This window comes from Tigriopus californicus, chromosome 1 (genome assembly GCF_007210705.1).
Source record: "Tigriopus californicus strain San Diego chromosome 1, Tcal_SD_v2.1, whole genome shotgun sequence".
NCBI classification, from domain to species: domain Eukaryota; kingdom Metazoa; phylum Arthropoda; class Copepoda; order Harpacticoida; family Harpacticidae; genus Tigriopus; species Tigriopus californicus.
Window position 1 is genome coordinate 13,711,610 of NC_081440.1, and position 14,583 is coordinate 13,726,192.

Sequence of the window (14,583 nt, forward strand, 5' to 3'; positions counted from 1 at the left end):
ATCGATCTGTTACAACGACCAAAACCAGCGAGGTTGCTGATCGCAAAAGTTTTCTCAAAGCTAGGCTAAAGAACAAGCTCAGGTATGGTAGGAAATCGTTTGCTTCGGCTGCTTCTACTCGCAAATTTGCACCGCCGCCACTTGTACCCACTTCATCCAGCGACCCCCAAAACCCTCCTGCTCGAGCCTCTCCACCCTCATTCCTGAGAAGGAAGCTCAAAAAATCCCTCTCCTCTCCCTCCTCCTCAACCTCAAACTCCTCTTCAACCTCCACGTCCTCCTCCTTCTCCAATACCACCACCACCACCACTACCACCACCACTGAGACGTCCTCAATTCCTAATGCTTCCAATGCTACCACAACTCCCAATCCCCCTTCCTCCTCAGAGAGTCAGGTAGTGACTAGTCTACCATTCATTCCCCTATGACCCCCGGGACCGCTGGTATCTGACGCTAAATCAAGAGATTGCTAAACAAGAGATGTGGCACCCGCTTAAATTGCTTGGACATAAACAGCCCCACTTGACCTGGTGTGGAGGAATATCCCAATTGGATGGGGACGGAACCACTAAACTTAGAGAAACAATGTAGTCGTAAATTGATTTCCAAACAACTTAAACCTCCTCACTACTACTTTGCAGAGTCAACCCAGTAATGTGACTCCATCTCCACGGATGGATGCATTCCTAACCTAATCCTCTAACCCACCTCCTATCACGCTTAGCTTATCAAAATCCAACTTTAATCTTAGAATTAAGTTCACTGAAAATTAACCTTAAATCGCTTAGATTAAATTAGTCCAACTGTTGGGCTGGGACTGCCTTCCATTATAAAGGATGGTCTTATTAATGAAAGGCAGAATTTGAGACAGCCATCTGAGCATTTCAGGAGAAATCCAGAAAGATTCGTACATTAGTATAAGTCTGACATTTTGCTTTCTAAACAATTGCGACCTTGAATGTTCAAGTTTTGAACAAAACAGTAAGGCACAATGTCAAACATTAATGGAATATTTTTACACCATATCGGTGCTCATGTCGATCCATGTCTTTGTTCGCTAATATTTCTCCTCAAACCCGACAGGGCGCCATATCAACTCCGGCAACCGAGGAAGCTCCAGTGGATCCAGTCAACGACAACCCAACCGCCGCTCCCGAGTCCTTCTCCAACGTAGACAAAGGCTCCTCGCTCAGCAACAGGAGGAACCCATTGAGAAGTAGACCCTTCGTGCCGAGGGCATCCATACCCCGGTTCTCTTTTCCCACTCGCAACACCACCCCCAATCCACCCCGGAGATCATCCTTGTTAATCTTGAGCAACCCCTCCCCGACCCCGTCCTTCGAAGACTCTTTCACCTTTAGCATTGCCAGTAGCACTCCAGCCTCACCTCAGAGGGAAGAGCCCAGAAAAATTGAAATCTCCGAACCGTCCTTCCCATCTTCAGTGGCACCCTCTCGCAATCTAGGCCCTCGGCCAGAGGAGCAACTCTTTCAACAAGTATCACAACAACCACAATTTGAGGATCTGAACGTCGAGCCTGCCTTTGAAAGTCGCTTTGAAGAGTCCCCTAGTCCAATTTTCACTATCGTGGACGGCACCCGTGATAGACCAGAGGGTCCCATTGTCGCCACGGCCGTTCCTCTCATTTCTCGACCCACGGTCCGCCCCAATGTCAAGCCATTGGCTCGATCACCCTCCCCTACCCGACGGCGACGCCCTTCTGTTGTAACGACTCCTAAGCCGCCAGCGGAGTACGAATACTATTACGAGTATTACTATGATGAAGATGAAGCTGACGCGAACGTTCTACCCGAGAGCCGCAGTAAACCAGTCCCAAGTATCGACGATTATGATCTCCAACCTCTGACTAATAAGGTAAAGCAAGCTTGTGTTAGATTTGAGCAATTTCGAAAATGATTTAAGAATGACAATTCTTCGGCTTTCTGTGATCTCACGTAATGGATAATTAGTTTCAATAACCCAACTCTCTTATCTGTTTTCCAACACATATCGAAGAAATAACTAAATCATCATCTTTAACTCCCACTTTACATTTCAGGTGGAGATTCTGCCAAGTGGGCGCACCCTCTGCCATGATGTGGGCGTGTTCCCACATCCCCATTCCTGTCGTAAATTTGTCATGTGCTCACGCCGAGCCACTCGAGATGGCATCACTGGTTGGGAATACGAATGTCCCATTTATCTAGCGTTTGATCCCGTGGGTGGCAGGTGCAATTGGGCCACAGACGTGGTCTGCTCTTGAGCCTCATATCCCTTTGATCGAATCAAAACGAGCTCACGTCAAAGCATTCTTCTGATTTTCATTTGATACTCCTCTTGTTAAGTTTTGAATACTTATACTGGTCCCCTGAAGAAGGGGATTTTTTACAATGTGGCTCGAGTTCAAGAAAAATAAGTTGTGGAAGGTGTGCCATATAATCCTCAATTGCTTTGACTCCGACTTTAATTAACGTAAAGTTCTGACGCAGTTTTTTAAAAAGGCTGCATTCATGTGTATTTACTGAATCATTGATGGATGATATGCTCTCCAAAATATTTTTTTGCCAAATCATTTGCAACTTGATGATGATGATTCCCTCTGAGAAATTTTCATGATAATAAACAACTAAAAAGAGAAATAACTAAAACCGTGTTCTTTCAGTTCTTGTATTTCGAATACTTTAAACATATCACACTCTTAATGAAAGGGAATAAAAAAGGGCGCGACAAAACCAACAAAATAGAACGGGTTATTCCAATTTATAGATGAAAAAAGGATGGAATTGCTTGGGATTGTCCACAATCATCATTTGCCCATATCCGTCGGCAGACTTGGTGACGCATTTCGATTGATGGTTTGGCCAAGTGTGATCTGGTCCGGTATACTCATGTCCTGGCAATACTTTAAACAGCATCAACGTGTCTCCATAGGCAAAACTGACAGCAGGGTATTCGGAGAAGTAGAGACCTTTTCCATGAGCGAATCGAGTCGAGTAATTGAGGCTCAGGTTAGTTTTCAAGATATTATCCACATTAGTAGAGCTTGTTCCATGAAAGGCCAAAATCTCGTCATCCGGAATTCCCTTCCTCTTGAAATCACCCTTCTGTTGTAGGAAGTCATTTTCGAAGGTGGGGTTGGTCACGTATTCAACGGACTTGATCTTTCTGTTAGAGTTCTGACCACTTCTGTAAAATGTCGATTCTGCAATTCGGTACAATATATCGTCGGGGTTTGAGGAACTGAAATGTCGCGACGGGTTTAGTACTCTACGAGTTGGTTGGTTGGTGCGAGCAGGGGTAGGAAGAGCCATATTAAGCACGGGGCTATTGGAACTGTAGAAGTGAACAATGTACTTGACATAAGCCTGGTCTTGATTGTACACAACAAACTCGTCATTTTTCACAGAGCTGCCACGAGGAGCAAACACCGAATCACATTTGAGGCCTTTAAGCTTGTTTTCATCCATTTGGTTGTCTGAGGAGTTCAAGGTGAGAGTCTTTCCTAAGAACACTTGACATAGTAGAAGTTTGTTCGAACCTTGTGTGTAAATTGATTGGGCACTTTTGGACGAATCTGTGGCAAAATAAATGCCTTGACCAAACATACCAGGCCTTTTTCCAGGAGCAGGAGGCCCGGGCCTCCGGAAACCTTCCTTAGGAATTTTCTTTACTCCCTCGTCAGATGTCCCATGAAATTTCAAGTCTTCATAGGTGCCAAAACCTTTTGACTTGAATTTTTCGTAAGCAATCTCCCGATCCAAGTTTTTCACCAATTGAATGCGAGTAATCGTTGGACTCCAATTGTGCATGGTTTGGACGTACTTAGTCACATGATCTTGAACCTTGAAGTACTGAGCATCAGATTTATCCAAATCGGCCAATGCGAAGTTGTCTTTTCCGAGTTTGGCTTTCAATTCTCGAGCCTTTTTTTCAGCATTCTTTTGAAATGTGGTAACATCATTTTGGCATTGAGAACATTTGCCAGCATAACAATTTTCTCCGCAATAGTTGAAACAAGGATGTCCACATGATCGGGTTTTGCCAATGCACTTTGATTTGCAGATAACGTCTTTTTCGGCTTCGTAACACTTCCTCAGCAAAGGATGACCACAAGTCCCAGTGAATTTGAGCTCATAGGAGCACTTCCATTTAATGATTTCCCCGCATTTCTTTCGTTTAGATGATGGATGCTTGCAAGTTGGGAATGAATAATTGATTTTGACTTCACACGAGGCTGGAGAATGTTCATGCGGTTTTCCACACTTACTTTGACAAGCATGATTATTCACACAATTCATGGTCTTCTGGCATGGCATCTTGCAAATAACACCTGAAATATTGCTGTGACAAGCTGAACGATACACATGTCCGCAACTAAGGTATCGGTCAATAAGCTCTCGACAAACCAACTCTCCAATGTCTTGCCAACAAGGTCTCATAACTTGATGACCACAAGATTGGAATGTATCCTTTACCTCCTTTGTGCAATTGGTGTGAGAATGCTTTGGAAAGCACGTCTTGATGCAAGCATGTATTCCACAATTGCCCAATATACCACATGCTGTCGAGCAAAGTTTGATAGGCTGTCGAATGATTTCAGCAAGTTCTTCGATTGTGGCAACTTCAACTTGAGAAGGATGGCGGTTGCATTTCAGGGGAAATTTGGGTCCCAAGCATCCTTGCTTTTTCATGGATTGAACGAACGGTTTCCAGATCTTGGCCCCTTGGGATTCGATCAAGGTGCTTTCATCCCCAACAATATAAAAGCCACATTTAGCCCGAGATTGGAGCACGCAACGTCGATTAATCGAGTTGAGAAAGCCAACATTTCCTTGGTGATTGGAACGCACCAAAGACACAACGATGACATCATTCTCGTCACCCTGAAACATGTCCACGGTCTGTACAGAGGGCATTTTCTTGGACTGGTCTGTTGATATGAGTTTGGATCGGATCAATTTTACTTGGCCAAGGTAGGGAGCAAGGATGGTGATCTTTTCAGGGTTCACGCCACTCGTCATGAGATACTTGACCAAAACAATGACCAAATTACACTCAGCCAAGTTCGTTTTGGAACCTCTTTCTTTGGTATCTTCATGATGGTTGTGTGTCCAAAAAAACATGGACTTGCCCATGAAGTCAGGTGGATTGTTATTGGCAACACGTTCCAAGTTCGTCTTATAAACGGAATAGATATCCGACAACAAGGTCGCAAACTCTGGTCTCATCCGATTTTGAGTGGTCAGCGTTTTATAAGGAAACTTGCACAAGATGAGACGCTCCATCATTGAAACGTCAAAATTGAAGTTTTTGACTAGTGGATAGGATTCCACTTGAGGTCTTAGTTGTTGGTGGTCACCAATTAAAATCAGGTGTTCCACACATTCATTCAGGGCGGCAACCAACTGCGGCTCCAGGACTTCAGCAGCCTCTTCAACGATCACAACCTTGGGTCTAACTTGTTGCAAGATTGAGCTATTGATACTTGCCCCAGTAATTGTCATACCGATGATCTTCTTGCTACTTAAAGCTTCAACCTTTTGCAAGCTACTCAGTTCGGCTTGTTTCTCCAGGATGCTGACAATTTCAGTCATAGTGTCTTCCACCCTTGATAATTTATCATCTACAGTGTTATGAATGAGGGAGAAAATGAATCGGTATTTCTCTCCTTCAGAAAGTGCCCACATTTGAGTTGTTCTTAAGATGAAGGGATTTGCTTCCAAGTCTGAGGGAAAAAGCTCCTTTGTGAAGGAAGAGCTGGTTGAATATCGTTGGGGTACGGGACAAAGCTTGTCTGCTTTAAGCTTGGATCCTTGAATCCCGGTATGGCTGTCTCTGTTGGCCAGCAACTCATCTAAGTACTCTTGGTCTTCAAGAGTTTCTTCCATCATTTCCTCTTCTTCTTCATAGTTATCTTCTAGCCAAGTTGAGAGATCAAATTCAGAGCGTAAGTCCTTCAGATCTTCCAATTTCTTCAGAGAAGGTAACCATCGACGAACTGCGATATCAAGGAGCGCTTTGGCGTGTTTAAACAATATGTTTTCTTCCTTGGAATTCTTATGCTGTGTCGTCTCGTCTGACAATCTCTCAAGAAAGCTCTTGATGGTTCCACACTTCAGAACAACGTTGTCGAAAATTTGACTCACCCACGTATTATTAGCCACTTGGTTCTTGGTTGTCGCATATTCAACCTTGTTTGGTCCCTTGCCCCAGGACACTCCCCTAACCAGGGCATTCAACTGATCTTCGGTTAATGCATAAAGTAATGAATATGCATTGATAGACATGTCGTACCAGAACGTCTTCAACAACTCCTTCAATTGGATGGTCAACTCTTCTTTGCTCTCCCTCAATCTTGTTTTTGATTCTCCAATTATTCGACTCAGCCGAACCGTTTTCAATTGCTCAAATAGGTTACATGGTTCTAGGGCTGGCTCTTTTGATCTACCACCAACTCTGACAAGTTCCTCAAGCGGACAAAACTCCAGGCACTGTTTCAGGAACTCGTCCAGAGCATGGTTTTTGTAAGTGAGAACTAGAATAGGTGAGTCCACTTGATATTTGAGAATCGTCTCAATAACCTTCGTGCCAATGTAGGTTTTCCCAGTTCCTGGGGGACCTTGGATAATGCCCAAAGGACTGTAAAGGACATGTTCAAATGCTTGTTTCTGAGCATCATCCATAGTTCTCATTTGTTTCCGAATGAAAGCTTCCATTTTCGTGAGTCGTTCCATGCAATCGAGCTCATCTTCTTCCTCTGAAGAGTCTTCTGTGTTTCCTTGTTGAAAATAGCTCAACTGATACGCTGGTTTTCCACGAAGTGGAGTGGCATGCACTATGAAATCACGTAATTTGAGTTGTTCCAGTTCGATATTACGAAATGTTTGAAGAGCAGGATGCACAGACTTGAAGAATGTCGGGGATTCCACCATGGTTATTTGACCACTCGCGCTAAACAGGGCTGACAAAATTTCTGTCTTGGTCATGGTATTGAACGAGCAAATGTCTGCCATGAAGTAACCCTCTTTGGCTAGAATCTCGGGGTCCTTCACCGCAACAGTCATCCAAATGAATTGCTTGAGTTGCCGATTCAGCAACAAACAGAGGAGGTTACCCGGCATTAAATGGCTGGTTTTGGCCCAATTCGTCTTCGCAAACTGCTTCTTTGAAACGCATAAGGCTAAATTCAGGTTTTCCAAATTCACACCTCCAAGAGAAACTTTCTCATACACCTTCATTTGAAACGGTTTGAGAGTCCCTTTCCTTAGACATGAAATCCCTTCTTGAATGGCATGAAACGCTTCTGCACGAAGCAATCGAAAGTAAGTGTCCATATACTGCAACTCCGAATCGTAAGGTATATCCACTTTGACTCGAGACAAATTTTTGTCCCCTTTCACAAGATCGTCACGGGACAGTTCTTCTTCAGTGATGCCATCAGAAATGGATTGCCAGTTTCCTTCAGCGCCATTAAGGTACTCTTTTTGGATAACTTTCAACATCAAAGTTTCTAACAATGGCTTTGGCCCCATAATCATGAGGGGGTAAATCTTGATCACATAGTTGGGACATTTTGCAATGACTTGTTCGCAGAATTCAAACACAATTTGAAAGTTTTTAACCACCAAGTTAGGTTTCAATTGGGCCACCTTATCTAGAAAGTGGGATTGTTGAGCCAAGATCTCAAGGATGTGGCCAAGATCAACATTTGAACGGTTCTGTTTGAAGAATTGCGTGGTGAACTGGAGAATCTTCCAAATCAAATCATTTTGTTTGCTGAAGTTCAGAGTACCAAAGTATTGCCACAAGGCGTCAAGAGGAGCAAGCTCCAAAATCAGAAACGCGGACTTTGAACTGTGGAGAGTTGCAAGAGAGGAATCCAGGAACTCGTTGATCTCCTTGTTGGAACGATTTACCTCGTATCTTAAAACAGAAGCTCGAAAGGCCGACGGTTTTGTAGCATTCTTATCCACTTGGAATGTCACAACATCACCGACTAACAAGGGAATGCAATACTCGGAAATTTTTCGCAAGTCTAAATGAATATCGCTTTCCATCTCTTGGCATGTCAAAAATGCAAACATCTTATCCATATTCACTGAAGTGACTGTCCCTTGTTGGGAGGATATGTATTTCTTCAACTCGGTGGAATCGGATCCACTGTCCAGAATTAGGGCAAAATCAACTTGGGGTCCCTTTGGGTCGGTGGAGGTTGAGTTGAGGACAAACCTCACCTTCATGCCCTTCTGAGGTGCAATGGGCAAGCCATCAGTGAATAACCGATTGATGTGCACAAATGCATCCTTTTCAAGTTTTGTGCTTGAAATGAATCCAAACCCGCGTTCTGGTTTAAATGATGCAATGATCCCGTCATTTCCTTTGACCTTCAATGTTGTGTTTCGCGTTTTGTTTAACTTTCGCTGGACCATATTAGAGTTAGACGGGGGTGCGAGAGTGCCGTGCTCAGTCTCGTCATTTGGGACTTGAGAATCTATCCGGTCTTCTTTTTTCTTTGATGGAACACTTATCAATCGATTGGATTCCGAGTTTGCAATCACAACCGTGGCGGATAAAATATCATGAGTGTCTCTTTGGAAATGTACAGGTGATCCGACTTTCAGAAACACTTCGGTGGAGGTGGCATTCTTCACATCCTCAAAGTCAAAACTTATATCCTTGCGACGATGATCAAATGGCAAGATGCGGATCTGTCCACACATTTCTTCCATATCCATATTTGCAACCACTCCTTTACATAGTACTTGACTCTTCAGATTGTAAGTCTGTTTTCCGGATGGAAGTTTCAAAACAGAACTGGTGAGTTCAAATACGGAAGGTGACGAATCCAGTACTTCATTATTTTGAACAATATTGCCGGCTGATTGCTCTTCTTCCTCTTCGGTGGTGGGTAGAGAAAGGCTTCCATTTTCAGAACAACTTGAGACACTGCAGGCCTCGAATTCCTCGTCCTCGTCTATGGCATCATTCATCATTGGTTCAATCATTACTCTGTCAACTATTGGCGACACTCCATTGGAGATTAAAGATTGAACAGCTTCATGATCTACATCCTCATGATCATTTTTTCCATCGCCAGAACTATCGCTATCACGGGGCAAAGATTTACCCACAGATTGAACGCAGGCAGAAGTAGGACCAATGCCGTCTACGTGATCTAATTTCCTCTCATGATCATTGGTAATGGTGGAGCTTTCGGATTTTGCTTCAAATCTAGGAGGTTGAACATCACTTTCACTTGCCTTTAAGAGACCAGTATTTTCATGGTTTGCCACGGGATTTTGTTGCCGTTGTCCATTGTCATTCAGAGTAACGCTTTGATTCATATCACAATTTTTTCCCACACTTTGAATGACCTTTAACTGTTCTTTAATCTTCGACGCCCGGCTTTCACTCATTCCTTGGGTGATGTCTTCCAAGGATTTTCCATTTTTGATGTCCGCCAAAAAAATGTCAACTGGAAATGAAGTAAATGTATGTTTTTATTTTGATCGTATCGAAAACAATATTACCAAGCAATTCTGGACTCAAAGACAGAATCAAAGATCACTAACATATCACCATTGGCAAATCTTATTTATTCTTTGTTGTTGATTTGCACACTCAATCACGCCCCAAGTTGGTGTGAAAGAAGAGTTATGAGCCCTCTAATGATTACAGCATTTTTATAGTGCATCCAAAACAATGACTACCGTGCTAAAATTGATGAAAAAGACATGCAAGATGCTGATATTTGTGATATTAAATCTTGATGTATTTGCACTGATTCATTGTTTATATATTCTTATTCAAATTCCGTTGAACTAAAAGACCTGACTCAGAGCGAAATCTTCTTTTTATTGAGTATGTTGCACCAAATTTGTCAACTCTCCCCATATCCATCCGACTTTATTCTCCATCATTAGTTGAGCTCAAAAGAAGATGTCAGTTTTATTTGTGAAATATCTAAATAGTAAGTACTCTAGAAGAAGGTGTAATACATGTACATCTGAGACTTAAACTTAAGTATTTTGAAAGTCGCTAAATATTTAATCAAATACAGTCTAAGATTATCATTTTTGACATGTTTTCGAAGACAGTTTCAAATAAAAACGAAAAAATAAAATCAAAATTAACAAATAAGTTTTCTTAATTTTGATTTAAAAAAAAAAAGAAAGAAAAAGAAAACGGAAATGGAACGTAACCTAATATATGATACCTTAATTTTGACTTTTTAAATATGAATTTGGCCTCACATGTTTCAAATTTCAAAAAGGGTTGAGGCATGTTTGTTTTCCCTTTAAGATTGCTACTGTTAAAATAGTTCAATTTTGAAAAAGAAATTATTTTCCTATCATGTATTTCCATTGTCTAGTCCAGGGACAGTAGAGCTAATGCGGACGAAATGATCTTTTTCTAATCTTTTCGCTATAGCAGCGAGAGGCCTACTTTTGGCTTGATCAACAAACTCCTCAGAGGAATGGCGGGCGGATTTTGATCAATGGCGGTGGTAATCTCGTGTAAAAAGTGAGTGTCTCGAAATTTCTAAGGTCGTGTACCCCGCGAGAAAGACCTGGCTGGCCTCTACCACCGGTGCAGTGATATTTTCCCCGGATTTTCAGTATGAAGATCACCCTAAACATACTCATTATTCATCCCAAGACAGATCAACTGGGCACGAAGAAAGTGACATTATAAAAAACTCTTTTAAAAGGGAAACTGCTCGTAACTTAGAACTATAAAACATACCTTTTCTTTGTTTGATATGTTGTGCTATCCTCACGATCATCATCTACTTGTTTCAAAGATACACATTTGTAATGATATAATGATAAAGTGCCTTAATGTACAGGATGCGGGAACGAATTTTTCAATGAGCGAGTTTTGTTCGAAAATGTGGCATAATCCTGAACAAACAAGTAAAAGAAAAAAAACATCTTTAACAAAAGCCTTTTCAAAATGTTCCATCAACTTGTATTTAATGTGGCCTCCCTCAGTTACAATTACGGCCTCCAACGTGACCAAGAACCTGGCGCAGATCTTGATGTGAAGTCTAGGGGTATTTCATTCAAACGTTTCTCAATGATGGCATGTTCAGCATGTTTATATTGGGATGGGAGGTCCTCCCAACCTTCTCCTGCATGACGCTCCAGATGGAATGGCCCAAGGGGTTCAAATCAGACGATGATGGAGGCCACATCTCGTTGGACCAGAAATTAGTTATTTGCTTCTTGCAAAGTGATCAATTAGGCCCTGATGGAGATATGTGTGGGGGTACTCTCTTGTGTCCACACATAGTTCCTCAATGGGTAATGGACCTTGAGCCAGGGCATTAACCACTTCCTTCTTGTCTGATGATGTCTTCTCCGTCATTTATTGTGGTCCAGACATTGAGGTCAGTGCTCACAGGGGCCTCAGACAATGCTGGTTATGTTGTTCAGCTTAATTCCCGCGCGAAGCAGATCCCACATTTTTTTGCCTTTTTAATGGCTTCGCTTTTGATTCGATTTTTATAGTAATATAAGATGAAGAAGACACCTTTGGCCTTTGTTGTTCTTTTCTGAGCTTTGTTATGCATGCCCAAACAAACTGGAAAATAGGAAATGAACTTGGAGGAAAAATTCCCTCAGGCATCCTGTATTTGTAGTTCTTGATTACAGGGTAAGCAATCATGCTCTTAAGTTGTTAATGCATGTTCTTGCATTTCAGCTTTAAAGTCAAGGCATGTTTAGGATCTTGATCTAAATGTGCAAATGGTATTCTTAATTGTTCAATAGTAGCAAAGTTATCCCTATTGTACACAATTGTCACAGAAAGAAATGAAAAACAGCAATATGCTGCCAGTAGGAGTAAATAATACGCCATCATCCAGAAAAATGTCGATTTCTATAACAAATAACAAAAATTCTTATTTTATTAAGCAAAAGTCGGCCTTCCTTTGCTATGCTGAAAACGTCCAGGGATAGCCGTCCCTGGCTTGTCTACATGAGCATGGTAAAGAATAAGAGTAATGCATATGTTCAGGAATTGAATAAATATTGACAAAATACTGTCAAAAATACAACATGACTCAAAAATAGTCGATTGTTACGAGCAGCCTTATCGAAAAAAGTCAACCCAATGCACAACGGCAGTATAAAATTTGGAAATAAGAAGTAATGAATTCTGATTACAATGTTAAACACATTTATTGCAAATTTGTATGTTTTTGAAAGCAATGTCAGGAGGAAAATTTTATGTTTTCCAAAAAAATCTACAGTTTTGCTCAAATTCATGCATTTTTAAACAATTTTGCTCAAAAGGCACAGAAAAGCGTTGGTTCTAAGTAAATTATCTACTGATCTTAGCCAAGCACTGAGGTAATTTGATTTTGAAAGCTGACGATACATAATCTTCAATGGTTGTGCAAAAAGGGCAACAATCAGGAAGTATTCCAATAAGACAGTAAAAAGCAGAAGCACTACAATGGGAAAAGTCGGGATACCATTTCAGCAAAACCATTTTAATCACATTTATAAGAAAAAGGGGGAAAGCATTGGATCCGGTTAACTTGTGGAGTCATATCAATAAAAAATGCAGAAAAATATGTGAATAAAGAAAAAAATGTGAAAATATCGGAAAAATGGGAAAACATAGATTTACATGTTCTGAACAACAGATAACAGCTAATATGTGATCACTAAGTAGATTAACGACCTGGGGTGACGCAAGAAACAATTACTCACAAAGGGATTTCCGTCATTTTCAGATTTATGGTCGAACCCAGCAGATATTTTCGCCATTATGAAAGCCTAATATACCTAGAACAGGATGAAAGTGAAGAGCATGAATTTTTTACTGGGCCATTCATTTTTCAAAGTAAATTCGTATTTCCAAAATATTTTCAATATTTTCGCAAAAAAATCCGGCCAAGTTGGTGGCAAAATCAGGAAACATTTCCATATTTGTCTAAATAATTTTAGAATTATGTCTTCAAAAGTTTATAATTCAATTTATCCAACATCACAATATCACTGGCTGTATAAGGCAAGATAAAGACATTTATTGCTCTATTCTACTCAGGAGGTTGACCTTATTTAAGTAGCAACTCCCAACCTTTTTTTCGTAACCTTAGCTTAGCATGAAAGAAACTACTTTCACTTCGCTTGCTAAAACTTTTTTTGTCATTTTTTATCTTATTGAGCAATACTTTGTTTCTTGGTTTGCTCGTGATTAAACATAAAGTTATGTTTGTTTTCAAAGTGTATGATGCACTAATCACAGGATTCTCAGTTGATTACCAACTTTGTTCGATAAGGACAAAAAATTAATGCCAATAGATCTTTTCTTTGGTTTGGTTTTTCACGGGCTTTTCTAACCGCTACAGAGAACGTAATTCCCAGTACTATTAAACTGAAAGGTTTTAATTCATCTAATAATTATTACCTTTCCATCGTTTTATAATATTTGGTCTACCAACGAATTTGAGTTGGCAGACCGAGCTAGTCCTTGAATGTAGGGTTGATCTGGAATGCTATCTAAAAATTTGTCAAAGTCTGACTTGAAAGATGCTACCGGATCAGCAATGCCTACGTATTCCCTACAAATATGAGAAGGAGCAAATTAAACAATGAAGGAGCCCGAGAAAGAAGAGATGTGGACTTCATTGTTCGAACTAGCCTGGATTCTCGAGGGCTTGAAGGTGCTCTCAAAACACACATTAAGCCTCTACGGTCACTAGAATTGACCCTAAATCCTGGGTTGGGACAAAGCTGAATGACCTGCTGTAAATGCTCAATCAGTTGGGTGACCGTGCTAAAACGTGCTCGGAACCCATGCTGGGTAGGAGAAAGGACTTAATTGACCTCAAGAAATTCAACAAGTTTGGAATTCATGATCTTCTCAAACACCTTCGCAATATTCGAAGTGAGAGAAATCGGCCTATAATTACTAGGGCGCGACTTATCTCCCACTTCAAAAATTGGAACAACGTGAGCTAACTTCGGTGAAAATGGAAACTTGCCCTGATCCAAGATGCAACTTATCAAATGCGAGAAAACAGGAGCAAGAATCAGTGAGCATCTCATCAGAGTCACGCCATCAGGACCAGGAGAGCTCAAAAGCATCAAGTCCCTGATGGCCTCTAAAGCATCTTGATCTGTGACTACACGATCATCTAAACGCTCAACCTGACTGACCTTGTCAATCTCAACAGACTCATTTTCAGAGCAATGAGCTGTTGCTTCTGAACTCAGTGGGGTTGAAAACACACTGGAGAACGGATCTCCAAGCATGTTAGCCATAGCCTCTACCACGGACGGCTAACCCTGGACGGCAATTTCCCTTTTCTGCATAACAGAGGAAGGCCGACTTCTCCTCAACTCTATATGCTTGAAGTTCTTAACTAGCATACATCTAACTGGCTTTAAACGTTCCATGCTACAAGTTAACATTGAGTAATATTTAAAATGACTATCTGATATGGCAATTCAATGCCTAATAAAGTAATTCTTCCAGCTACTTGTTACAAAAATGAACAATTTTCTGGAGGATAGCATATTACTTACTCTTACATGCAGGATTACATTTAGCTGTCTTTCAATTTTT

The 14,583-nt window shown here is 41.1% G+C and overlaps 3 protein-coding genes across 7 annotated transcripts in view; 2 read left to right on the forward strand and 1 right to left on the reverse strand.

Moving 5' to 3' along the window:
* The window catches only part of LOC131890183 (uncharacterized), a gene marked incomplete in the record, with an annotated part of 2,425 nt that extends 1,350 nt beyond the window's left edge, over nt 1-1,075 (forward strand). Inside the window, 1 exon segment of the mRNA XM_059239488.1 lies at nt 7-1,075. Coding sequence (XP_059095471.1) covers nt 7-428 — 422 coding nt within the window.
* LOC131890150 (uncharacterized) overlaps nt 1-2,633 on the forward strand; it is a 23,813-nt gene extending 21,180 nt beyond the window's left edge. For all 5 annotated transcript variants that reach the window (XM_059239444.1, XM_059239451.1, XM_059239460.1 and 2 more), the window contains 2 exons: nt 1,084-1,875; nt 2,060-2,633. In XM_059239444.1, the coding sequence (XP_059095427.1) occupies nt 1,084-1,875; nt 2,060-2,263 (996 nt within the window). In that variant the 3' untranslated portion in view covers nt 2,264-2,633. The remainder of the gene's footprint in view (nt 1-1,083; nt 1,876-2,059) is intronic.
* A 20-nt stretch (nt 2,634-2,653) lies between these two features.
* Nucleotides 2,654-14,583, reverse strand: part of LOC131890140 (uncharacterized) — a 13,535-nt gene continuing 1,605 nt past the window's right edge. The window contains exon 2 of the mRNA XM_059239433.1: nt 2,654-9,475. Within this exon, the coding sequence (XP_059095416.1) occupies nt 2,751-9,475 (6,725 nt within the window). The 3' untranslated portion in view covers nt 2,654-2,750. The remainder of the gene's footprint in view (nt 9,476-14,583) is intronic.